Below are 23,902 nucleotides of genomic sequence, written 5' to 3'. Positions count from 1 at the left end.
AAGTTGTTGGGTTTGAAATCCCAAACCCTCAATTTCAGGAGCAGAAGGAAGGAAACAGCTTCCTTGCAGCTGCAAGGGGAGCCCTGGGCCGCCCCATCAGGATATCCCCCTCCTGCCTGGGCTTAGGGCTGGGGACTGGCCCCTGAGCTGGGACACCCAGATACTCCTGCTGGGGAAAAAGACGAATGCCTGTCATAAAGTGAGTAGAGATGTTTATTCACCCACCCAACTGAGTCACTTATTGAGCACCTGCTGTGTACAGTGACAAATGTGGCAGACACATCTTTGCCCTCATTGAGGATTTGGCAGGCTGCAGAAAGGCAGGAATGACGGGAGCCATCACCGAGACACACATTGGTTACAAATGGAGAGAAGCCCTCCGCAGGGAGGAGGGGGGCTCTGAGAGGTCCTGGGGGTGGGGGGACCTGATCAGGGACTGGAGTCGAAGGAGGTGACACCTGCATGCTGAGCAGGAATGAGCCCCATGGATGGATGGCATGGGAGGCTTCCAGGTAGAGGGGCTTCGTTTGCCAAGGACCTGCAGCATTGGAGGAATTGAGAAGGGTGCACGTGGATCGGGTGTGGGTGTCGCCAGCAGGCAATTGGCAAGAGAAGAGGCCAGGGAAGGTCATCCACGGGTCATGGGCTGCCTTTGAAAGCTCTAAGTGTGTGGGTGGGAGATCAGATTTGTGGAGGGACTTGGTGGCAGCAGTGAGGCCACACTGGAGTAGGTGGTGAGGCTCAGGGGTTGTAGTCTCTGCAGGTAGGATCGGCATCCAGGAAGCTCCTGGGATCCCTTTCTTGGGTGGTTTGAGATGGCCAAGGTGCTTGATATATTAATAGTTAACTGCGGTCCCTTCTTACATGGGATGGCACAACCAAGGGAGAGAATACAGGGTGATTCAGGGCCCAAGGAAGCCATGAATGACAGGACAGAGTGGAGCCAAGGGAAAGTGGTCCCAGGAGTCAGGGAGCTTCACTTTCATTCCCATGCACCGCAGGCCAGCCGTGTGCTAAGCGCCCTTCATACTTCACTCACGTCATGCTCCCATTGTTGCTCTGGGGTAGAAAATGTGGCCCACCCCATTTTCCCCGAGAGGACGCTGAAGCTTCCAGCATTGAGAGATGTGTCCAAGGTCCAGGCAGATGGGGGAGTTGGGAGCTGAGCCCAGGACTGGCCGCCCCACGGCACGGACTCTGCAGTCTTTGCCAGGGTGAGGATTTAGAATGAAGCAGCTTCTCTGAATTCTCAGCAATTTTCCTTGTGACCTGGTTCCCCTAAGAAGCAACACTCCCTGTGAACTGGCAGATTCAGGGCCCCAGGGATGAGTTTTCATAGAGGCTGGGGTTATTATCCTGGCATCGTAGTTTTGTGACCTTAGGTTGGTCTGTCTCTCATTTTTCTTTTGCATTGTTTCTTTTTTAAATTGAGGTGAGATTCACATAACAATCATTTTTAAGTAAATGATTCTGTGGCATTTATTTAACACATTCACAGTGTTGTACAAGTCACCACTATCTAGTTCCAGAGCATTTTCTTTTTTTTTTTTTTTTCTTTTTTCTTTTTCAGATGGAGTTTCACTCTTGTTGCCCAAGCTGGACTGCAATGGTGCGATCTCGGCTCACTGCACCCTCCGCCTCCCAGGTTGAAGCGATTCCCCTACCTCAGCCTCCCAAGTGGCTGGGATGACAGGCACACACCATCATGCCCAGCTAATTTTCTGTATGTTTAGTAGAAACAGGGTTTCACTATGTTAGCCAGGCTGGTCTCGAACTCCTGACCTCAGGTGATCTGCCCGCCTCTGCCTCCCAAAGTGCTGGGATTACAGGCATGAGCCACCGTGCCCAGCCCCAGAGCATTTTCAAATGGAAACCTGGTACCCATTAGCAGTCACTCCCCATTCCCCCTCCCCTAGCCCTGGGCAACCTGTGAACCTGCATTCTGTCTCTGGATTTGCCATTTCTGGACATTTCATTAGATGGGATCATATAATGTGTGATCTTGTCTGTCTGCCTTCTTTGACTTAGAATGACGATTTCATAGGAGCGGGGGTCAGAACCTCATCCTTTTCATAGCTGAATATTGGGTCTGTTCCTTGTAGCTCTGTGACTTGGTTTTACCTCACATGAGCTCTCAGATCCCTTTAGTTCCAAAATAAAACCAAGGAAAAACAACAAGAAAAACCCTACTAGAGGCTTGCACCTTTATTAAGCTTGCTGAATTTGAATATGTGTGAAAACTTCATTACAAAGCAATTTGCCATGCAATTTTCACAAGAAACCACATCATAATACTTTAATTACTGAAATAATTACCTACAAGTTGAAAGGATCAAAGGATTAATAGTCTGTTCTTGCAGAGGCCTGAACTTGTTTAATTTTAACCTGAAACTGCAGAAATTGTCAAGATAATGGCAGGTTAATTTTCAGAGGCCAGAATCTACTGATCTGAGAGTGTGAGCGGCAAGGCCCTGGCGGGGGGGTGGGTACGGTGATGGCCTGGAATTTCCAAGGGAAGAGAAGGGTCACTCGAGGTCCTTTGGGGCTCCTCCCACTGCTGCATTTCCACTGCCATTATGGTAACCCCAACACTGTCACCTCCACCCTGCCATCAGTGCCCTCGCCAACATCATCACCAGCTGTCACCGTGACTGCCATCACCACCAGCTGCTTCCCACAGCCACCATCAGTGAGACCACCCACCCACTCCACACTGCTCCCCACCTGTCCTCTGTCAGCCCATCACAAAGCCCAGGAGGCTGTGTTTCCCATAGCAGCTCTCCTGAATTCTCCAGGAAACCAGGACTCCTCTCCCCTTCACCATCTTCACCCACTATGAGCACACGTGAGCTGGGGCAGGCACCTCGCATCTCCAGGCAGAAGCTAGTTTGTAAGCACAGCAGCCGTCCCTGTAGCCGAGGAACCTGCAGTCGGCAGTCCCCAAGGTCCCTTCCAGGACTCGGACTGCCGAGGCAGGGCTGTGTTGAATTATTTATTGAGCATCTGTTCTGTGAGCACCCCAGCAACAGCAGTCCCCAGGAACAGAAAAATACAAACTTGCCTGGGCACGGTGGCTTATGCCTGTAATCCCAGCACTTTGGGAGGCCAAGGTGGGTGGATCACTTGGGGTTAGGAGCTCGAGACCAGCCTGGCTAACATGGTGAAACATCATCTCTACTAAAAATACGAAAATTAGCCAGGCATGGTGGTACGTGCCTGTTATCCCAGCTACTCAGGAGGCTGAAGTGGGAGAATTGCTTGAACTCAGGAGGTGGAGGTTGCAGTGAGGCGAGATCATGCCACTGTACTCCAGCCTCAGTGACAAAACAAGACTCTGTCTCAAAAAAAAAAAAAAAAAAACTGATTATTTGTTGCCATCTAGGTATGGGCAGTTTGGTTTGAGAGGTGGTACTTGGGAAACAGTGACCAAAGGTCAGAAAATGAGCCAGAGATGTTCTGGGAGGGCAGGGAAGGTGGGCAGCGCCTAGAGGCAGAGCAGGCCAGGAGGGTGGCGGGAAGGAGGCTGGCAGCTTCTATCAGAGAGGAGCTGGCCCTGCACAGCCTCCATCCTGGTGGGGCCTCTGGCAAGCTATAGCAGTAGCCTCCCATCCTTAATGGCTTTGCCCAGTGGTTTCACCCACGTGCTTCCAAGCCAGCTCTTAATGATGGGAGAGGGAGGGCCTCTGGGGGAGTCTCATGATCTCTGGCACCTTCCCTCGGCCCACAGGTCATCATCATCTGCTTAGTGGTTCTGGATGCCCTCCTGGTGCTTGCTGAGCTCATCCTGGACCTGAAGATCATCCAGCCCGACAAGAATAACTATGCTGCCATGGTAGGGGTTGACAGCTCTTCTGGGGTCTTACTGATATGTTTTGCTTGTGTTATCTGCACAGACGGGGTGCAGAGTGGAGCAGCTGACAACCCACTTGGAGTAGCAAGGTCTGTGGTAGTTTTGATAGGTGTTTTCATTTTCCTTTCCAGAATATGGATTAGCATTTACTACAAGCCGGAAACGTTGTTTCACATGATGGCTGGAATCCTGGGCGATGCTAGGCTAGTGAGCTGGAGCATGTGGGGTGGATCCACTCTGCCATCTCTGGGTCAGGAGGGGCATTCCTCCTGTCTTCTGTTGATGCTCTGCATGGTCCCCTTGCTGGGCCATCAGGGGATCTGCTGTTTATTCACTGATTCAGTTACTGAGCCCATCCCAGATGTTCACCCAAAGGGTGGTGGACATACCCTGTCTCAGTGCCAAGGGCGGAGATCAAGAGTTAAAATCATCCCTGGCTGGGCATGGTGGCTCACACCTTTAGTCTCTGCACTTTGGGAGGACAAGGCGGGTGGATCACCTGAGGTCAGGAGTTCGAGACCAGCCTGGCCAACATAATGAAACCAAATCTCTACTAAAAGTACAAAAAAGTAGCTGGGCGTGGTGGCACGTGCCTGTAATCCCAGCTACTCAGGAGGCTGAGGCAGGAGAATCGCTTGAACCCCAGAGGCGGAGGCTGCAGTGAGCCGAGATAGCGCCATTGCACTCCAGCCCGGGCAACAAGAGCAAAACTCCGTCTCCAGGAAAAAAAAAAAAAAGCATTTCCCCCCCCATCCCCCGCCATGCCCTTTTTTGGAAAAACAAAATGGAATTGATATGCAAATGTATGTCTTTGCAAGTGGTGAAAACGGCAGAATATGAAACTTCCTCCTTCTTCCTGATACCTTTCCCAGAGGCAGCCCTGTGACATCTCCTATGCCAGCATAGGAGGAGAATCTTCCCTGTCCATCTGTTTGCTCCTAAATAATTGTTTTCATGTTTCTCAGAGACTGGGTCTTGAACCCCAGGGCTCAAGTGATCCACCCACCTCTGCCTCCCAAAGTGCTGGGATTACAGGCGTGCGACACTGCACTTGGCTCTCTTCCTCTATTTTTAATAGAATCCATTAACATACCTGCCATACTTATTGTCTTTTTTTCTCTCAACTTTTTATGAAAAATGGCAAAGACACATTTTGCTGTGTTTGCTTTGTCACTATACATCCCCACGGACGCACACACGTTTCCGTCTGGCCATTTGACTTCACAACCCTTCACTCCTAAATACTTCAACGTGCCTAATAAGGTTTTTCTCCCATGGAGCCATGAGAGCACCATCAGACCTAAAATAAGATCAATAGTCCCACCTAACAACCACTTTTATTCACTCATCCCAAATGTCTCTCTTTATTTTTTTGAGACAGTCTCTATCGCCCAGGCTGGAGTGCAGTGGCACTATCTCATCTCACTGCAACGTCCGCCTCCTAAGTTCAAGCGATTCTCCTGCCTCCAGCTCCAGAGTAACTGGGATTACAGGTGCCCGCCACCACACCCAGCTAATTTTTTTATTTTTAGTAGAGATGAGATTTCACCATGTTGGCCAGGCTGGTATCGAACTCCTGACCTCAAGTGATCTGCCCACTTCGGCCTCCCAAAGTGCTGGGATTACAGGCAAGAGCCACCGTGTCCAGCCCAAGAATGTCTTTAATGGCAGTTTTTTTCAAACTAGGATAGAGAATTCCAATATTCTATTTGGTTATGTCTCCTTGGAATTTTTAATTTTTTTTTTTTACTTGAGACAGAGTCTTGCCCTGTCACCCAGGCTGGAGTGCAGGAGCACCTAACAGCTCACTGTAGTCTTGATCTCATGGGCTCAAGCCTTCCTCCCGCCTCAGCCTCCTGAGTAGCTAGAACCACAGACATGCACCACCACACCCAGCTAATTTTTAAATTTTTTGTAGAGACAGGGTTTCCTTGTGTTGCCCAGGCTGGTCTTGAACTCCCAGGCTCAAACAATCCTCCTGTCTTGGCCTCCCAAAGTGCTGGGATTACAGGTGTGAGCCACCGCACCCGGCCTCCCTGGGCTTTCTTAATCTAGAGAAATCCTCCTGCTTTTCTTTTTCCTTCATGACAATGACTCTTGGAAGAGCCCAGCCAGTAGAATGTCCCATGTTCTGGATTTGTCTGATTTTGAGGTCTCCTGCCTTATTTCTTCATTTCCTGCACACCACGGTTAGGTCCAGGGCTTGATCAGCAGGGAGTCTTCATTGGCTGGCGATGTTCTGGATGTGGCATTTTCAGGAGGCACACCACGCCAGGGGTCCCACTCAGTTGGGTCACTTGATTTAGGTAGTAAATGCTGGACTGCTCCACTGGCCAGGGGCATTTTTCCCGTTGCAGTGGTAAATGATCTGCCTGGTACTGCTTTGGTAGCATGCAAATATCCTCTTCCCCAGTTGGCATCTGTTGGTGATCCTTGCCTGAGTCAGTGACTACACTAGGGAATGCAAAATGGTGATTTTCTGTCTTTCCTTCTACATTTAGTAGTAGGTACTCTTCTATAAAAAAGCACTTCCCTGTTTTCCCACGTGTGTATGTATGTGTGCATGGGTGTATGTGCCGCACTGTGAATTTTTTTATTCACTGTGTTACAATCAATCTTAGTCATTCTTTTCAATGTTCAGATTGTCCCAAATGTTGTCACTGTGAGCCTCTTCAAGCTGACTGCTGGGTCCTGTTGACATGACTCTGTGATGTCTTTGAAGACTTCCTTGCTGGCAAAAGACGTCCTTGCCCACATTGTACCTCCCCTGCCTCAGATCTGGAAATGGTTATCTTGGTGTGAGGACTGGTTATTTTATTTTATATTTTATTTTGTATTTTTATTTTTTGAGACAGAGTCTCACTTGTCACCCAGGCTGGAGTGCAGTGGTGCAATCTCGGCTCACTGCAACCTCTCCTCCAGGTTCAAGCAATTCTCCTGCCTCAGCCTCCCAAATAGCTGGGACTACAGGCATGCACCACCATGCCTAACTTTTTGTATTTTTTTAGTACAGACAGGTTTTCACCATGTTGGCCAACGTGGTCTCAAACTCCGGGCCTCAGGTGATCTGCCCGCCTTGGCCTCCCAAAGTGCTGGGATTACAGGCATGAGCCACTGTGCCCAGCCAGGACTAGATCAAGATCTCGGAACCCTTTTCACTTTACACCTACCTTGGTGATCACTCCTAATTGGAACATATGGATCTGCCTCCATTCATTCATTCATTCAGTTATTTTAGAGATGGGGTCTTGCTATGTTGCCCAGACTGGCCTCAAACTGGGCTCTTGGCAGGAGGCCCCACCTAGCCTCCTGAGTAACTGGGACTATCGGCTCCAGCCACCACACCCAGCTTAATCTTTTTAACAAGTGTGTCCTTAGGGCCCCATATGGAGGTGCCACCATTCATTTCAAGAGTAACTTCTAATGGACATTTTTGTCTAATGGACATTTCTGTTGTCTTACAATGCAGAAAGTATTTGTTCTGCAAACAGTGCTGCAGTAAATATCCTTAGTCCCTGTGCACACAGGAGCTCAGCTGTAGGGTAAGTTCTTAGCCATGGAATTGCTGGTCCAAAGGGTCTAGAGGATGCTTTAATTCTGACATTGCCTAATTGCCCTTTAGAGAGCAGGTGCCTCATCTGTGGTGTTCACAGCTGTGTTTCCAGCACTGGGCATCTGGATTTGTCCAACAGATGAATTCTCTTGCTGGTGACCAGGCAGGTGCATGTGAGGGCAGCTTGACCTCCCAGAGGCCCAATCTCCCCTGACTGTGGTTCCTTGTCCCCTTCAGGTATTCCACTACATGAGCATCACCATCTTGGTCTTTTTTATGATGGAGATCATCTTTAAATTATTTGTCTTCCGCCTGGAGTTCTTTCACCACAAGTTTGAGATCCTGGATGCCGTCGTGGTGGTGGTCTCATTCATCCTCGACATTGTCCTCCTGTTCCAGGAGCACGAGTTTGAGGCTCTGGGCCTGCTGATTCTGCTCCGGCTGTGGCGGGTGGCCCGGATCATCAATGGTACGTCTCCTGCACTCCCAGGCTGTGGATGGAGAGTAGGGGCCCAGGCATACATCCAAGGCCTGACTGCGCAGTCACTCTGGGTGCCTGAGCTCACAGTGGCTCCTGTTATGGAGGCCTCCCCTCTGCCCCCTCACCTCCCTCTCCTCCTTTCTTCCTCTTCAGACCTTTAGGAGCTGGTTATAAGCAGGTTTACGTCAAGCAAATAAAATGAAACAGGTTGGGTGCAGTGGTCATGCCTGTAATCCCAGCACTTTGGGAGGCTGAGGCAGGAGGATCACTTGAGCCCAGCAGTTCGAGACCAACCTGGGCAACATGGTGAAACCCCCATCTCTACAAAAAAAAAAATACAAACATCAGTTGGGTGTGGTGGTGCACACATGTAGTCCCAGCCACTGGGGAGGCTGAGGTGGGAGGATTGCTTGAACCCAGGATTTGGAGGCTGCAATAAGCCAAGATTGTGCACTGCACTCCAGCCTGGGTGACAGAGCCAGACCCCATCTCAAAAAAAAAAAAAAAAAAAAAAAAAAAAAAAACTGGACTCTTGTCAAAGGAAAGAAAAAAAAGCCTTTCAGTTCCTACAGAAGATGCCTGTTATGGGGAAAGGGGGCATTTCCCAGCCTGTGCTTTCGTGGCATCTATGGACACCGCTGCTATGCACCCACATGATTGTGAACAGGTTCTAGGTTAAGAATCCTAATGCTCATCTTGTCAGTGATTATTTTTAAGGATTTCTCAGCCATGCTAGCTAAAGAGAGATACTGTGTAACTGGGTACTAAGTAGCTTAGACACGAAACCCTGACCTCCCAGTTCTGATGCCCTAAAGTGATGACTGTCTTGCGTGTCTGTCACCACTCCTCCAAACTCTACACAGGTGTAAGAATACAGATTTTTTTCCTGAGTGGTTAAGTTAGAAACCAGTATCACTGAGACCCCCAATTTTATTTCAGGGATTATCATCTCAGTTAAGACACGTTCAGAACGGCAACTCTTAAGGTTAAAACAGATGAATGTACAATTGGCCGCCAAGATTCAACACCTTGAGTTCAGCTGCTCTGAGAAGGTAAGACGACACATCTGGGGACCGGGCGTGGTGGCTCATACCTGTAATCCTAGCACTTTGGGAGGCCAAGGCAGGTGGAGCACCTGAGGTCCGGAGTTCGAGACCAGCCTGACCAACATGGAGAAACCCTGTCTCTGCTAAAAATGCAAAATTAGCTGGGCATGGTGGCACGTGCCTGCAATCCTAGCTACTCAGGAGGCTGAGGCAGGAGAATTGCTTGAACCCGGGAGGCGGAGGTTGTGGTGAGCCAAGATCGCGCCATTGCACTCCAGCCTGAGCAACAAGAGCAAAACTCTGTCTCAAAAAAAAAAAGACATCTGGGAAGCTGGCCTCTGCCGCAGCACCCGCCTGCAGCAGAGCGCTGCTCATGCACCTAGAGCGCCCTTCCCTGGGCTGAGCCTGCCTTGTCCTTTCAGATCCAGCCCAGGCGTCACATCCTCCCTGAAGCTGTGCCCACCCCCACATCCCAGGGCTCTGCCAGGTCCCCCACGTTTGTCTTCTCACTGCTGTCACTGCTGCTCAGTGAAGCCTATCTGATTGTAGCAGTCTCCTCAGCAGACTGAATGCCACAAACAGCGTAGCTTTCATTCATCTCTGTGGTCCTGTGCCTGGGGCTCACTGAATGATTGTCACATCCCTGGCGAGGCTCAAAGTAAATTCCAGTGTTTGTCTGCTTTTGCAATAGGAACAAGAAATTGAAAGACTTAACAAACTATTGCGACAGCATGGACTTCTTGGTGAAGTGAACTAGACCCGGACCAGCTCCCCTCAAAAAGAAGACACTGCTTCATGGGCCTGTGCTGTCACGAGAGGAACAGCTGCCCCTCCTGGGCCGCTTGGTGAGAGGTTTGGTTTGATACCTCTGCCTCCCTCCTGCCAGCATGGATTCTGGGTGGACACAGCCTTGTGGAAGGTCCAGTACCACCAAGAGCTGCCCATCCACTCCCACCCCACACTGTATCAAATGTATCACATTTTCTCATGTTGAACACTTTAGCCTTAATTGAAAATGAGCAACAAAGCTGGACAATTGCTAGTTGTATATAAAATTTAATCTCACCGAATGTACAGTTTTCAAATTTCACGTGTATATTAAGGAACTGATGCATCTGAGCATTCTGAAAGAAAGAAAAAGAAGCTACTTTAGCTGCCACCCCATTCTAGAAAAGTCTCTTATTTTCAAGCTGTTCTAAATAGCTTCCCTTGTCTCAGTTTCCCCAAAAGGGGTACCCAGGCCCCTCCTCTGTGTGCCCCAGCTGCATCAGCCAGCTTCTAGGTGGCTCCATTGTTTTCTGCCACCTGACAACATTTTTCCTCAATTACTGTACAACTACTGTATAAAATAAACTCTCTCTTTTCCCTGGACCCTCCTACTGTATTCTTTCCTCTGTGGCACCCATACCAGCCTGCCAGTCGGAGAGCAAGCTAGCTACAGTGCCTGGTGCAGAAATGGCAATTAGACCCAAGACTCCACTATAATTAACAAGGTATTTGGGGGAAGATCCCCTTGTAAGGGCTGTGTACTCTTCTCACATGATTTTATCTAATATTTTGCTATTTTTTTGTACTCATTTCAACCGGACCCAAAAAGGAAAAAACCTGAACTGAGTATTTTTAAAATAACTAACTCAAAGCAGGGGATGAATGAACTGGCCAAATCCCCCTTGCCTCTGCTGCTTCAAGTCCTGTTCATGTTCTTTACCATCTCCCCAAAGACTTTTTGGGTTCTATCATCTATGACCTATGTGTTAAGCATATTCCCCATTCAAAAGTCAGACAGACAGAATAACATTTCCAAAAGGAAAAAAGGCGGGAAGGGAGTGGAGAAGGGCAGTGTGCTGGTTTGGAGGCAACCTCAAAGGTTAGAAGTATAATAAGGCTAGGCATGGTGGCTCACACCTGTAATCCCAGCACTTTCAGAGGCCGAGGCAGGAGGAGCACCTGAGCCCAGGAGTTTGAGACCAGCCTGGTCAACACAGCAAGACCCCATCTCTACAAACTATATTAAAATTAGCCAGGTGTTGTGGTGTGCACCTGTAGTCCCAGCTATTAGGAGGCTGAGGTGGGTGGATCGCTTGAGCCCAGGAGGTCAAGGCTGCAGTGAGCCATGATCACACCACTGCACTCCAGCCTGGGCAGCAAAGCGAGACCCTCAAAAAGTATAAAATGCAGTATCCCCTAGGGACTTCTAGCCCCACGTGCACACTTTCCAAAGGGGATGACCTCAGAGGAGGGGCGTAGTTTCCTCACTTACGTCAAACAAACGGGAAGAAGAAGTTAAAGGGCAGCCTGGCATTGATGGCTGGTGGAGCTCTGAAGCCTGCCTCTGCAGGTGCAGACACATCCACAAAAGTAACCGCAGTGGAAATAAGAATCGTCCTTTCATTTCCTGAGTTGGCCTGTAATAAACAGAGAGATGCAAGGCCCACCCTCCAGTGTGCTCCCAGAATGACAACAATGAGACACTTTTCATTCTCTTCCTCACCCAACTACTGTCAGTTCATGAATCTGATAGGTCCTGGAGCACTAATTGGCCATTAACTTGGATGAGAGAAACAATTTTACCAGGGTGTCTGATTAACACATGAATATCATAATTTTCATGAGAATTTTAAAGATCCAATCTGAACCAGAATGCTAATGTAAATAGAACCATCGTCAGTGTTTCTAAGTAAAAGAATGACTGCTGAAATATTTTATGAACCCCCATGGTTTAAATTATAATCTTTTTCACAAAGTAATACCTGTCACCTACCACACTTGAGTTGTGTCTAGACTTCTGTCTTAACCTATGCCTTTAAACTAGGTTAGGCCTACCTCAGGAAAGGAGGATGAAATTAGATTTGCAGTTACATTGACTATTTTGGCCTGTGGATTCAGCAGGGATCCGTATTTAGTCCACTTCACTTCTATAACCAAAGCCCCTGGGAGCTGGCAGGAATCCTGCAAAACAAAATGCTGTTAATCCATTAGAATCTTACAAAACTGCAAGTCAGACTTAATCTGCAGTTCAGAGTTTTAATTATAAAAGGTTTCACATATTACAAAATGTTCTGAACAAGAAAATGAATAGACTCTACAAGTTCAGATAAAAACAGCTTAGAGAATATACGTGTTTTAAAGTAACTCAATGCCCCAAAAATATTTTTAACAGCTGAAGCGTAATTTTTTCATCTCCTCCTATTTCTAAAAATGCCGACATCACCTGAAACTGCGGTAGTGCCGATACCCAACTGTGGACCATTTAGGGCCATAACTGCTCTAACTTCATCTACCTGTTTATAGCGGCCTCACAGACTTCAGGAAAGAAACTGGTGGGAGGGATGGAGGCGGAGAAATAATTATTAGCAGACAAAACCTGATTGCATGTCATGTTAAAATGCTCTAAGGGGAAATTTAAGTGCTTTCTTTTCATTTATCTAATTTCATCAATTGGCAATTAAGATGTGACATCTGGGTATCCAGGCAGTGTTCGTATGTTGTCAAAGACATCAACTCTTCAACTGCATCAGGAACACTGCTGGTGCCACGAAGGAGCTGAGCTGCCCCTTTGGTTGGCTGCTTTGGCAGCCAGCTCTAAGGCCTCTGACCCAAGGGAAAAAGGGGCCGTGGGCTTTCCAGGGCTTTTTCCTGCCTTGGCAGTCTCTCCAGTTGGCAAATGTGGTAACTGTTGAAGCTGCAGGCTGGGTACGTGGGGACTCCATGGTACTATTCTACTTTTGTGTGTGTCTGACATTTTTTCATTAAAAAAAAAAAAAGCTTTAAAATACATCTCTTCAGGATATGAAAACCTCACAGGCCTGCTAAATTTGGTGGCTGCAAAAAAAGCACTGATGGAATTCCTTAGCTTGGAACCGCCTTTAAAAACCATGCAGACTGAACAATCCTCTCGAATATCCTGTTCTTAGGAGACAATGCAGCATGCAGCTGGTGGAAACTGAGTTTAGCAGGTGCTCGTGCCTGCCTCTACCTGGGTTGCCGGCAGAGTTGGTACAAAACCTGCTGCTGCAGGCCCTCTGAGCACCCAGGATCAGCACAGACCCTGACAGTGCCATGTGCGCACTGCTGCCTCTCCTCCCAACCCATGTCTTCCCTTCTGAGGAGGAGTAATAACTGCACATCTTCACCCATGGCCAAGAAGCCAGAAGCGATGTGCCTGGTTCTGGTGGGAGAGTTGAGCCAAGATTTCGCAGTGGAACGGCAGGGACTGAGTAATCCCGGGTCTCTGCTGGCCTCGGTGGGAGGGCGGATCAGAGAAGTGAGCAGTCCTCACCCCCATTATGCCCATGCTAGAAATATTCGGAGCGGATAATGAGAGGTCTGAAGAAAGCGTGACAGGAACAAGCTGGGCAATTACAGGCTAAGATGGAGAGCACGCCCCTGGGCCAGGGCCGGCCCACACGCTGACTGCTAAGACAAAAGAAAAAGGTGGGCAGAAGCATCATGTGTGACTGGGAACCTATCTGTAGGATTGTCAACTTCCATTCAACTCTGTGAGGAACTGTGGCAGTGAAAACTCTCAGGTGTGGGCTGCCTGTGTAGAACAGGGGACAATGGGTGGGAGAGCCACATGCACGGAAGTCAGTCTCAGTCTTTGATACAGGACTCAACATTCGTCTATCGTGTCATGAGATGCCTGGAGAGGGCTCGGGGGACACCAGCAATCACAATGATGGTAGCAACAGGATGAGGATCACAGTGGTTCCCATTTATGGACCACTAGGCACCATGCCCAGGGCCACATAAATGTTACCTCACTTAACCCTCTCAATGCCCCATGAGGCCATTCACTCACTATTGACTAGCGTTCCCATTTCACAGATGAAAACAGAGGCTCAAAGCCATAAAACTGCTGGCCAGAAGCAACATTGCTAACAAGGGGCAAAAATCAGTATCCAAGATTCAGCCCGCGCTCCCACTCAGGGCCATCCTGCCTCCTTAACAGCTGGCTTCCCCGGCTGCCTTCATCACACCACCTGGAAGACAGAGACCGCTAGCATGGAACCTGTACCTTCTCCCCTTTACCTTCCTGTTGAATGACTGGGTGATGAAGTGGATGGGCACCCAGTCCAGCATGTCCTGGGCCTGGGAATTTCCAAAAGGGGCCACGTAATCTGGGAAGCCCTGGCCCCACAGCAGGCTCTTCACCTTCTGTGCTACGAGCTGACACGGGAGAGCTCCAGTCAGTCTTGGTGAAGGAAAAAGAAGTCAACTGAATGAGGCTGTTGTTCATCCACCAGCAGTTTTTCTTTATTTTCTTCTTCCTTTCCTTCCCTTCCCTTTATTTATTTATTTTTGAGATAAGGTCTCACTCTGATGCCCAAGCTGGAGTGCAGTGGCACCATCATAGCTCCCTGCAGCCCCAAACTCCTGGGCTCATGCAATCCTCCCAGAGTGCTGGGACTACAGGAGTGAGCCACCACACCCAGCCCACCAGCAGTTTTTTGTTTTTTAAGTTTTGATTTTTGGTTTTTTTGTTTTGTTTTGAGATGGAGTTTGCTCTGTTGCCCAGGCTGGAGTACAGTGAGGCAATCTTGGCTCACTGCAACCACCGCCTCCCAGGTTCAAGTGATTCTCCTGCCTCAGCCTCCTGAGTAGCTGGGACTACAGGTGCCCACCACCATGCCTGGCTAATTTTTTTGTATTTTTAGTAGAGACGGGGTTTCACCATGTTGGCCAGGCTGGTCTCGAACTCCCAACCTCAGGTGATCTGCCCACATCAGCCTCCCGAAGTGCTGGGATTACAGGCGTGAGCCACTGCTCTCAGCCCCACCAGCAGTTCCATTCCTTCCCAGTTTCATTATCTTCTCATTCTCCAAATGAGGGATTATCTGACAGAAGCTAAAGAGTCTAACTTTGCAAAATCTTTACCTGTGAGATGATGAGTCTAAAACAGTGTTTCCCAAACTGTGTTCCACTGAAGATCTGTACAAGAAGGGTTTCATGGCCAAAGTTGGGGAAGCACTGAACCTCCACATCCCCATGTCCCTCCTGAGGCACATTTGCCTATTAAAGGCTCTGATGAGTAATACAGGAAGGAACCATTGTTTTAACTTTAATTTGGTGTTTCCCAAACGTATTGGACCACAGACCTACCCCTACTGATGTCTTGTGGAAATGTATTCCATGGAACCCTCTCCCTTTGAGAAATGCTGGTCTAAATGGATCAGAACTAATAATGTAAATGGTGGCTGGATGTGCTGGCTCACACCTGTAATCCCAACATGTTGGGAGGCTGAAGCAAGAGGAGCACTTGAGCCCAGGAGTTCGAGACCAGCCTGGGAAACAAAGGGAGACCCTGTCTCTACCAAAATTTTAAAAATTAGCCAGGTGTGATGGTACCCGCATGTGGTCCCAGCTATTAGGAGGCTGAAGCAGGAGGATTGCTTGAGCCTGTAGGCCAAGGCTGCAGTGAGCCTGATGACGCCACTGCACTCCAGCCTGGGCAACAGGGGGAGACCCTGTCTCAAAAAATAATATAAGTAAATGGTAAATATTGGTCTAACCAAAATAATGATCCAATGACCCTGGGAAGATGCGGGAAGTGTGTGGGTCATGAGGTAGGGGATGAAGGGGAAAGAGCCAAACCTTTGTCTTCCTTAATGGAAACAATAAAAAATTCATAAAACCAAAAAAATCAAGAAGTAGCATTATATGCAGGTTATTTCAAGATTTGGGGGTAGAATTTGAAAAAAACAGCTACAAGAGTTGAAAGTGGTTGCCTCCAAGGTGGGGCAAATGAGGGTAAGAACTATTTTTATAACAAGCCGTGCAGCGCTGTTTGATATTTTACATTATGTACATATTTGATAAGATAAAAACAGATCATATTCAGGCTTCCTCTCACTGGTTTTGATGTGCTGTGTATATTAAAATTGAGAAACATAGGAAATATTGTCAGGGGAAATATTTTTGCTGTGAACTCAAATGCTAAACAACCTTAAAAATGAAACATACAGGCCAGGCACAGTGGCTCACGCCTGTAATCCCAGCACTTTAGGAGGCTGAGATGGGAGGATTGCTTGAGCCCAGGAGTTCAACATCAGCCTGGGCAACATAGTGAGATCCTGTCTCTACAAAAAAAAAAAAAAAAAATTCAAAAATATTAGGCCGGGCATGGTGGCTCACACCTGTAATCCCAGCACCTTGGGAGGCCAAGGCAGGCAGATCACCTGAGGTCAGGAGTTTGAGACCAGCCTGGCCAACATGGTGAAACCCCGTCTCTACTAAAAATACAAAATTTAGCTGGGCATGTTGCCACATGCCTGTAGTCCCAGCTACTCAGGAGGCTGAGGCAGGAGAATTGCTTGAACCCAGAGGCAGAGGTGGCAGTGAGTTGAGATTATACCACTGCACTCCAGACTGGGTGACAGAGGGAGACTTTGTCTCAAAAAAAAAAAAAAGCCGGATGTGGTGGTGCATGCCTGTAGTCCCAACTACTTGGGAGACTGAGGCGGGATCCCTTGAGCCCAGGAGGTCAGGGCTGCAGTGAGCTATAATGGCACCACTGTACTCCAGCCTAGGAGACAGAGCGAGACCCCATCTCTTAAAAAAAGAAAAAGAAACATACAAAGCCTTGAAATTTTTGCTTTGCCGTATTTAATAACAAAAATGATTGTAACAGTTTTGCTACTATTCATGCATGATGATATACTATATGTGGCTTTCATGTGAGCTCATCAGCTGATGCAGAGATTTGATTAAAATGGGGAAAAGTGAGAATGCTTTGTTTTCTGATCAGCACAAGTTCAAACAGAAACAAGTGACTCTTTTACCTTAGTTTACAGCCAGATTGCATAGTGTAACCAAATAATACTGGGGTCCGGACCCCCTCCAGTGCTAAGCAGTCTTGCTCAGTTGTGCTATGAAGAATAGTAAGCTGTCCATATCTATTTGTGGTCTGAATAATCCCAGACATTCACAGACAGTTAAGGGACAACTGCCTAGTGCTGGAGCAGCCTGGTTCTCAGGTAAGAAGACAGTGTCACTTGTGTGACATGAGGGAGACCCAAATACACTTTTTCTGGGCCTCTGGGATTTTGACAGCTATTTCCCAGGAGCAGGCAAAAAAACAGTTCTATTTTCCTTAATAAATGGATTCTCAGAAGAAAAATTCTCAGAAACTGGCCCTTTGAAATTCTAAATTTTCAAAATCACTACATCTGTTTAGGAGTGTCTGTTTAAATGTGAAATTAAAAACATTTAAATGTCAACTTTTCTCTCTTAAGATTTTCGTTGTAAAACACTGACATATTTTGTGGCTTAATGGCAGGCTGAAAAAAAAAAGGAGATTAAAAAAAAAAAACACTGACATTTTCCCAGGACTGCCAGTCTCCCCCCAGCCCACCTGCTGTGTAGCCAGACTGGCCGCCCACCAGAGCCGCCTGCAGGAAGCTCGGCCTGGACTGCTCTCTCCTTCCCACAAGCAGCCCAGGGGAGCCTCAGCGATAAAGAGCAGTGCAGCCCACGCACATGGAGAGAGGAATAAATCCACCCTCTACAGAACCAAAAAGGATATCCCTTATGAGGCTGGAATCCAGCAGCTAATGGGAGCCCCACGACATAACCAGGGTTTCCACTGAGAGGGACTGGCTGGGTATTTTCCTGAAAGACAATGCAGAAATGCCCCCAAATAATTCTCATTTTAATAAGGAAATGGCAGGAAGAAAAATGCTTCTTTCATAATAAAATATGGAATTACCAACCAATAAAAGAATTTCTCCCTCCCTACTCAGAACTATAAATACATCTGCCAGGTGTAGGAGTACATCATACTGTAAAAGAACAAGCTAATGTGGAAGGGAATCTTTTCCCAAAAGGAAAAAAGATACAAGGAGAATGCTTGGTTTCATTACAAATGCACAGGCTACACAAAGCCCTCTGTTCACTACAAAGGCTTGGATGTAATACTTAGAAATTCAGTTTTATCCACTGAGAAGTCATTATTTCTTTTTAACTTGGCAATTAAATACTTATGCCAAATTGATCAACCTTACCTGAAGAAAATGAATTTCAAACTTTTGCTGCAGTGGGACCACTACGCTGCTAACTGTCCCCAGAAGGAATGAGAGATCAGCTTTGGTGACTTCACCTGCATCTGTGTATGTGAGGCTGTACTTTACCTAAAAACAAAATGATACTCCAAATATACCTGTTCCATTACATTTCAGAAGCTGTATGAATAACTGAAAACACCCATAGATAGCAAATCTTTCCCTGTTTCTCCATGTGTTGAAGCCTTGCTCTGCTGTCCAGTTGGATTATGAGAGGTGTTCCCTCAGCACCACCCCTAGCAGACAGGGTCATCTGAGCCACTCTGCCCAATTACAGAAGTTCCACATAAGCTGGTCCAAGCAGAATGCAATAAGCCTATCTCTGCAGAGGAAACATGTTAAAACAAAAACAGCAACAACAAAAATATTTTGATGTATTCCGGCAAGTCACTAAGTTTGTGGAGACAAGAGGTGTCCTTTGATGAGACAGCAGAAAGACAAGCAGGCAGCTGAGCCAAGAAAAGCCACACCATGGGCTGGGACAGAGCGTCCTCGGAGGGCGTCCAGTTACCCCGGCGCGACAGGAGGCTTAAGTCTGCCACAGACAAGCTCTCGAAGCCAAATTCGGCACCTACCTCAAGAACAACATTCACGCAAAGGCTAAAGTGTCCAGCGTTGACGAGAGTCGGCTGCAGCACATCAGTGTCCTCCCGTCGGGTGAGTGTTTTATTTAGAGACTGAATGACAATGGACTGAACAGTGATAGGGACCTGCAGAGTGAAGACCTGGAGTGTTGAAGATGCTCTACCCAGGGAGGATGGGCTAAAATAACCAACGAACTGGAAAGAAACCTCCCCTGATATATGGCCAAGTAGGGGGAAGCATGCTACACAACAGTGTATATACTATGATCCACATTTGCAAAAGTAATAAACATATATACATTCACAAAGAAAATACTTGAGAGGATATAACCAAAACTTTAAAAGTAGTTACCTCTGAAAACATAAAGTTTACACAAAAACTTGTACACAAATGTTCACAGCTGCACTATCATAATAGCTAAAACCAAAAACCACCTAAATGTCCATCAACTGATGAATGGATAAATACAAAGTCTAGCCTTACAAAGGCATATGACTCATCCCTAAAAATAGTACTAATACATGCCACAGTACAGATGAATCTTAAAAACATGCTAAGTCATGGAAGCCAGACACAAAAGGCCACAGTTCTAATTCCATTTATACGGAATGTCCAAATAGGCAAACCCGTAGAGACGAAAAGTAGATCGGTGGTTGCCAGGGGATGGGGGACAAAGCTGGGGAAGAATGAGGAGTGACTGCTAACACAAGGCTCCTTTTTGGGGTGATGGAAATGTTCCAGAATTAGTGGTGATGGTTGCACAACCTGTGACTATACTAAAAACCACAGAATTGTATACTTTAAAATGGTGAGTTTTATGGTATATGAATTATATCTCAAATATACACAAAACTCCATCACACTGTCAAGCACACATATATATCCTCACCTCCAAAACACAACTCCTACACACTCCATACCCACACATGCACATTCACATGCAGTCCCAGGATATATATCCTTAAGCCCCCACACACCCCCGAATATTCATTTGACCCAATTTATACACAACTTCTATACAAGTGCAAGCACGCTCACACACACATACACACACACACACACACACACACACACAGTGGTTTCTCTGGGTGGTGGGATTATGAGCAACAAAAAACAGACACAGACAAACATTTTCAGCAGCACCAGGGAAGCCCTGCTTATCCCAGTGCTATTAAAGGACATTTTGCATTCATGGCCACCACCAGCAGAGTAACAAGGCATCAAGCCATCCTCTAAAGGTAGCTGAGCCTCCTCGTACTATAGGATGAATCTGTCATTTGCTCTAAACTTCAATTCTTAGAAACCACTGTTGAGGAAGGAGCCTCATGTATCTATTAACAGTTGTTTATACCACTTTGAACTTGCACTCAATCATGCACCATGCTGTTTATAATTCAAAATGACCAAGTATTTAAGCAGTTATTTTAGAGATAAATAAGCAGTCCTTATGTGTCTGCTCCCATGACCAAGAAGACGTGCGAGTCAAAACCTCTCATAGAAGAAAGTGACATGACTCAGTAACAAAGACGTGAGCTGTCATGTGACGAGAATGGCAGAAGGGCAATGCTAGTCACTGTGAGGCCCTCTGCATAACATGCCGCTCCAAGGGGTTTCAGCATGGAGGGGGTCCTAGGCTGTGATTCAATTAGCTCTTGTTTAACACAAGGGCAACCCCGGGTTCCTTACTCTGAGCATAGTGGCCCCCGATTCAGCAATGACACCGGGTTCCAAGAAAGAGCATAGCCTGCCATACCAGCCTCTGCTGGAGCCACTTCCATGGTGTGTGCGTGGAATTGGCAAAAACCGAAGGATTCAGTGTCAATGAGCTTTGGAGAGTCCTGGTGTCAATGGCAGGAGCTGCCCTCATCTCGACAGCTCACTCAACTGTCACGAGAAGGAAACAGTAGCGCTGTGCTGATTTCCTTGATTCCTCTTCTACCACATACCATTCCCAAACCACACACACACTGGTAAAGAACTCCAGCATACTCAATGAAACTACAGGGCTACCCTGGAATCTTTCACTGACGGCTCCACAGATACTGACAATTATTCCAGGCAATCATAACAGTCTTCACTTAGTGGGGAGATTAGACCCAATTTCTATACTCCTGATCCTCTAACCTTAAAATCTGCTTTTTAAGAAAATTTTTAACAAATTTCTACTATTAGTTTACATGCTTGTCCTTTAGAGCACAACCTTTGGTGTCACACAGACCTAAGTTGGAAGTCCCAGTCTGCCACGTCCTGTGTGGCCACAGGATGCAAAGAAGGAAGGTGTGTGAAGCCTGTCACATGGGCTCACAGAGTAGAGCTGGCCCAGTATGGTGGTAAAGTATAAGGTCCCTGGGGCCAGACCACCTAGATCCCTGTCCCAGCTCTGCCACTTCCCAGCTGTGCAGCCATGGGCAAGCTCATTCATCTCCTGTGACTCATCTGCCAGAGAGTGACAGTAACTGAACCTACCTCCTAGGACAGCCAAGAGGATTCAAAGACGTCAGACACATACAGCACTTAGAACAGTCCTGGCACCTGCTCCAAGCCTTCCAGTAACATCCATCACATTCCTCATAATAGGTCTTCCCACCCTGAATGGACCCACCTTCTTCCTAGTCATTCATCACTAAATGCGTAACTCATTGAGTGCCCAGTACCTACTGGACGCTGCGTTAGAAATAAGGATATATCATGAACAAGGCTGATAGGGCTGCTGCCCCCACAGACGGTTCCAGTTTTGAGTGGTAAAATCCAAGCACTCTCTAGGGGTTGGAGGGAGGTGAGAGCTAGCCCATTGCATGACTTTCACACTGCATTCCTGGGAGCCCTAGGGTTCTTCACTGGGACCAAAGAGGAGAGAGAAGGAGACTGGGCAGGTGGAGGGCTTCAGGCCCCATCCCTGCTCCAACCAGCACAGCTCCACATTCAGTCTGTGTTACACTCTAGGGAGGGTTCCACTTCAGACTGCATTTAAGAAAGAGTCTCTATAACTAAAACAAGTTTGAAAACACAAGTAACATCCATCATTCCTCATAATAGGTCTTCCCACCCTTCACAGAAGACAGGATCCAGCCTCACACACCGTTGTGTGAGACCCAAAGTCACATGGCTATTTCCTTTCAAACATCTCCCTCAAACATGTTTGTGTGCAGAGCATCAGTGAAGTCAATCACAGCCAGTGCATCCCCATCCCAAGTGCATCCCATGCGCAGATGCTGCACCAGCACCTCATGTGCTTCTCCCACTTGGCCTTGTGTCATGCCTCTGCACGGACGCTTACCATCCACTCAACAAAGGGAGACCACGGTGTCAGTCAGACAAGAAAATAATGGCAAAGCTGAGGTTTGAACCTAGGCTGGCCAGTTCCACAGGGTGGGAAACTATGACAAAGCCACCAACTCAGGCCTCCATGGGGACTGTGTTCACAGGCAGACCTAGGGTGCAAACCCTAGAATAAGGGGTGAGGGATCCACATGCCTTCTGACATAGCCACGAAGAGACCCTGGCATTGTGACCACAACCAAGTAGAACCCTGGGCTGGGGCGATAAGGCTTTGAAAAGAACCCACCCTCAAATAAAGCCCTGAAGGTATACCACGGGGCACGCCTCCCACGCGGTATGGACACCCACTGGCCAAAGTGCTTATGGCTTCTGCCCTGGACGGGCAGCATCCTGGGAGCTGGACAGCTTTCTTAACAAGAGACTAAGAAGGGAGCAAGGGACAGCCTGAATGTCCAGAAGTCAATCATACCCACTGCTGGTCACGACAGTGGTGTCACTGAACCATGGAAGAGTACAAAACCACAACAACAGAGGCAGCTGGGAAGCCCAGAAGTGTGACTCCCACTAAGGAGTTTCCCTATTGCACTTCTGCTTGCTTTTTGGCAAATGTATTTGCTATTAGCAACAAGGTCCCCTTCTAATTGTAACTGTATTCATTTAAAAGGGCTCAGAAATAAGACAGTATTATAAACTTTCCTACTTTCTATTACAAAAATAAATAAATACTCTTACCTTTTTTCTTGAATCAGGTACCTAGATAAAAAGAAACCACAAAAAATTGTGTTAAGTACAACAAAAAGAAGTATTTTCATTGCTTTTTCAGATCTCGAGTTGAAGAGTATATTCATCTTATTAAAGGCTTCACAAAGAAGAAAACAGAATTTCCTTGATCAAGACTCCCCATCTGCATGTGTTTGAATCTATGTCCTAATCAAAGAGGTCACATTGCGTTTTCCTTCTATCTTCATTTCCTCCAGGTAGAAGCTCACCAAGCTAGTCTCAGGAAGGCTCCATGCTCCAGGGTCATTATTGTATATTTCCACATGGTCTCACGGCCATAAGCACTGTGGGAAGCACAGTTCTTGCACTCCTGGTCACTCTCACTGCACCTGTCCTTGCTGGAAGGCCACCATTGCTTGCCCAGGCGATTTCCACAGCCTCCTAACTGGTCTTCCTGCCTCTGGCCCAAGCCTCCTCAATGACAAGCTCTTGCCTCCCCAGTAGAGCTGCAGCTTTCTTTCTGAAGGGCCCACTGAGAAACGTGGGGAGGGAGACAAATAGACCTGTTTGGAGAGACCTGTGCTGAAAGAGAACTGTACCTGGATGCCCAAGGAATTGCTTCAAGACAACTGTGAGCTCAAGCTAACTAGAAGAATTCACAAGCCTAGATGGCTGACTTACACAAGAGAGGGAGAGAGAAAATGAGGGGAGAGGGAAAGGTTAAATTTTATCCTAAAAACTGAGGTCCAGATAAATAATGGTGCCATGAACCACCCTACCCCTGTACCCCTCATAAAAAGGAAATTGGGAAGGGGACCCCTTTGACAATAATCGTATGTTTCTGGCGGGGGGGTTGTTTTGTTTTGTTAGAGACCAGGTCTCACTCTGTCACCCAGGCTGGAGTGCGATCATAGCTCACTGCAACCTTAGCTCACTGCAACCTCAGCCTCTTAGGATCAAGTGATCCTCCTGTCTTAGCCTCCTGAGTAGCTGGGACCACAGGTGTGCACAACCATGACACAAAAGGTTTTTTTTTTTTATTTTTTGTAGGGACAGGGTCTCATTATGTTGCCCAGGCTGGTTCTTGAACTCTTAGCCTCAAGTGATCCTCCTGCCTCAGCCTATCATATGGTTTTTAATCATTGAAAAAGGTCTTCTTCCCTTGCCACCCTCCATCTCATCTGTCATGTGGGCCAGTGGCCTCATCATTTCTTCAGTTTAGGGTTCAGTCACTGTAACCAGAGAGAAGGGGCCCCTTCACCATTATGCCCACTTCTCCCATTTCCTGTTCTTTCCTGACTGCCTGTGTCATCTGCCAACCAGAAAGTG

At 47.4% G+C, this 23,902-nt stretch overlaps 2 protein-coding genes across 27 annotated transcripts in view; one reads left to right on the top strand and one right to left on the bottom strand.

The window, feature by feature from the left end:
- HVCN1 (hydrogen voltage gated channel 1) overlaps nucleotides 1–10,301 on the top strand; it is a 40,892-nt gene extending 30,591 nt beyond the window's left edge. For all 11 annotated transcript variants that reach the window (XM_063784940.1, XM_016924211.3, XM_063784939.1 and 8 more), the window contains 4 exons: nucleotides 3,728–3,832; nucleotides 7,641–7,872; nucleotides 8,824–8,936; nucleotides 9,622–10,301. In XM_063784940.1, the coding sequence (XP_063641010.1) occupies nucleotides 3,728–3,832; nucleotides 7,641–7,872; nucleotides 8,824–8,936; nucleotides 9,622–9,687 (516 nt within the window). In that variant the 3' untranslated portion in view covers nucleotides 9,688–10,301. The remainder of the gene's footprint in view (nucleotides 1–3,727; nucleotides 3,833–7,640; nucleotides 7,873–8,823; nucleotides 8,937–9,621) is intronic.
- The window catches only part of TCTN1 (tectonic family member 1), a 35,089-nt gene continuing 21,157 nt past the window's right edge, over nucleotides 9,971–23,902 (bottom strand). For 3 of the 16 annotated variants that reach the window (XM_054663538.2, XM_054663535.2, XM_054663537.2), the window contains 9 exons: nucleotides 22,586–22,606; nucleotides 18,565–18,699; nucleotides 17,933–18,058; nucleotides 17,455–17,540; nucleotides 16,712–16,852; nucleotides 13,962–14,124; nucleotides 11,754–11,894; nucleotides 11,191–11,335; nucleotides 9,971–10,054 (listed from right to left, as the gene is read on the bottom strand). In XM_054663538.2, the coding sequence (XP_054519513.1) occupies nucleotides 11,192–11,335; nucleotides 11,754–11,894; nucleotides 13,962–14,124; nucleotides 16,712–16,852; nucleotides 17,455–17,540; nucleotides 17,933–18,058; nucleotides 18,565–18,699; nucleotides 22,586–22,606 (957 nt within the window). In that variant the 3' untranslated portion in view covers nucleotides 9,971–10,054; nucleotide 11,191. Of the gene's footprint in view, nucleotides 10,055–11,190; nucleotides 11,336–11,753; nucleotides 11,895–13,947; nucleotides 14,125–16,711; nucleotides 16,853–17,454; nucleotides 17,541–17,932; nucleotides 18,059–18,564; nucleotides 18,700–22,585; nucleotides 22,607–23,902 lie in introns of all 16 variants that reach the window. The other 13 variants (XM_009426256.4, XM_016924202.3, XM_063784937.1 and 10 more) reach the window with 10 other exon arrangements.

This window comes from Pan troglodytes, chromosome 10 (genome assembly GCF_028858775.2).
Source record: "Pan troglodytes isolate AG18354 chromosome 10, NHGRI_mPanTro3-v2.0_pri, whole genome shotgun sequence".
Classification (NCBI taxonomy): domain Eukaryota; kingdom Metazoa; phylum Chordata; class Mammalia; order Primates; family Hominidae; genus Pan; species Pan troglodytes.
Note: the sequence above shows the minus strand (reverse complement) of the source record. Positions and strands in the feature narration are given on the sequence as shown.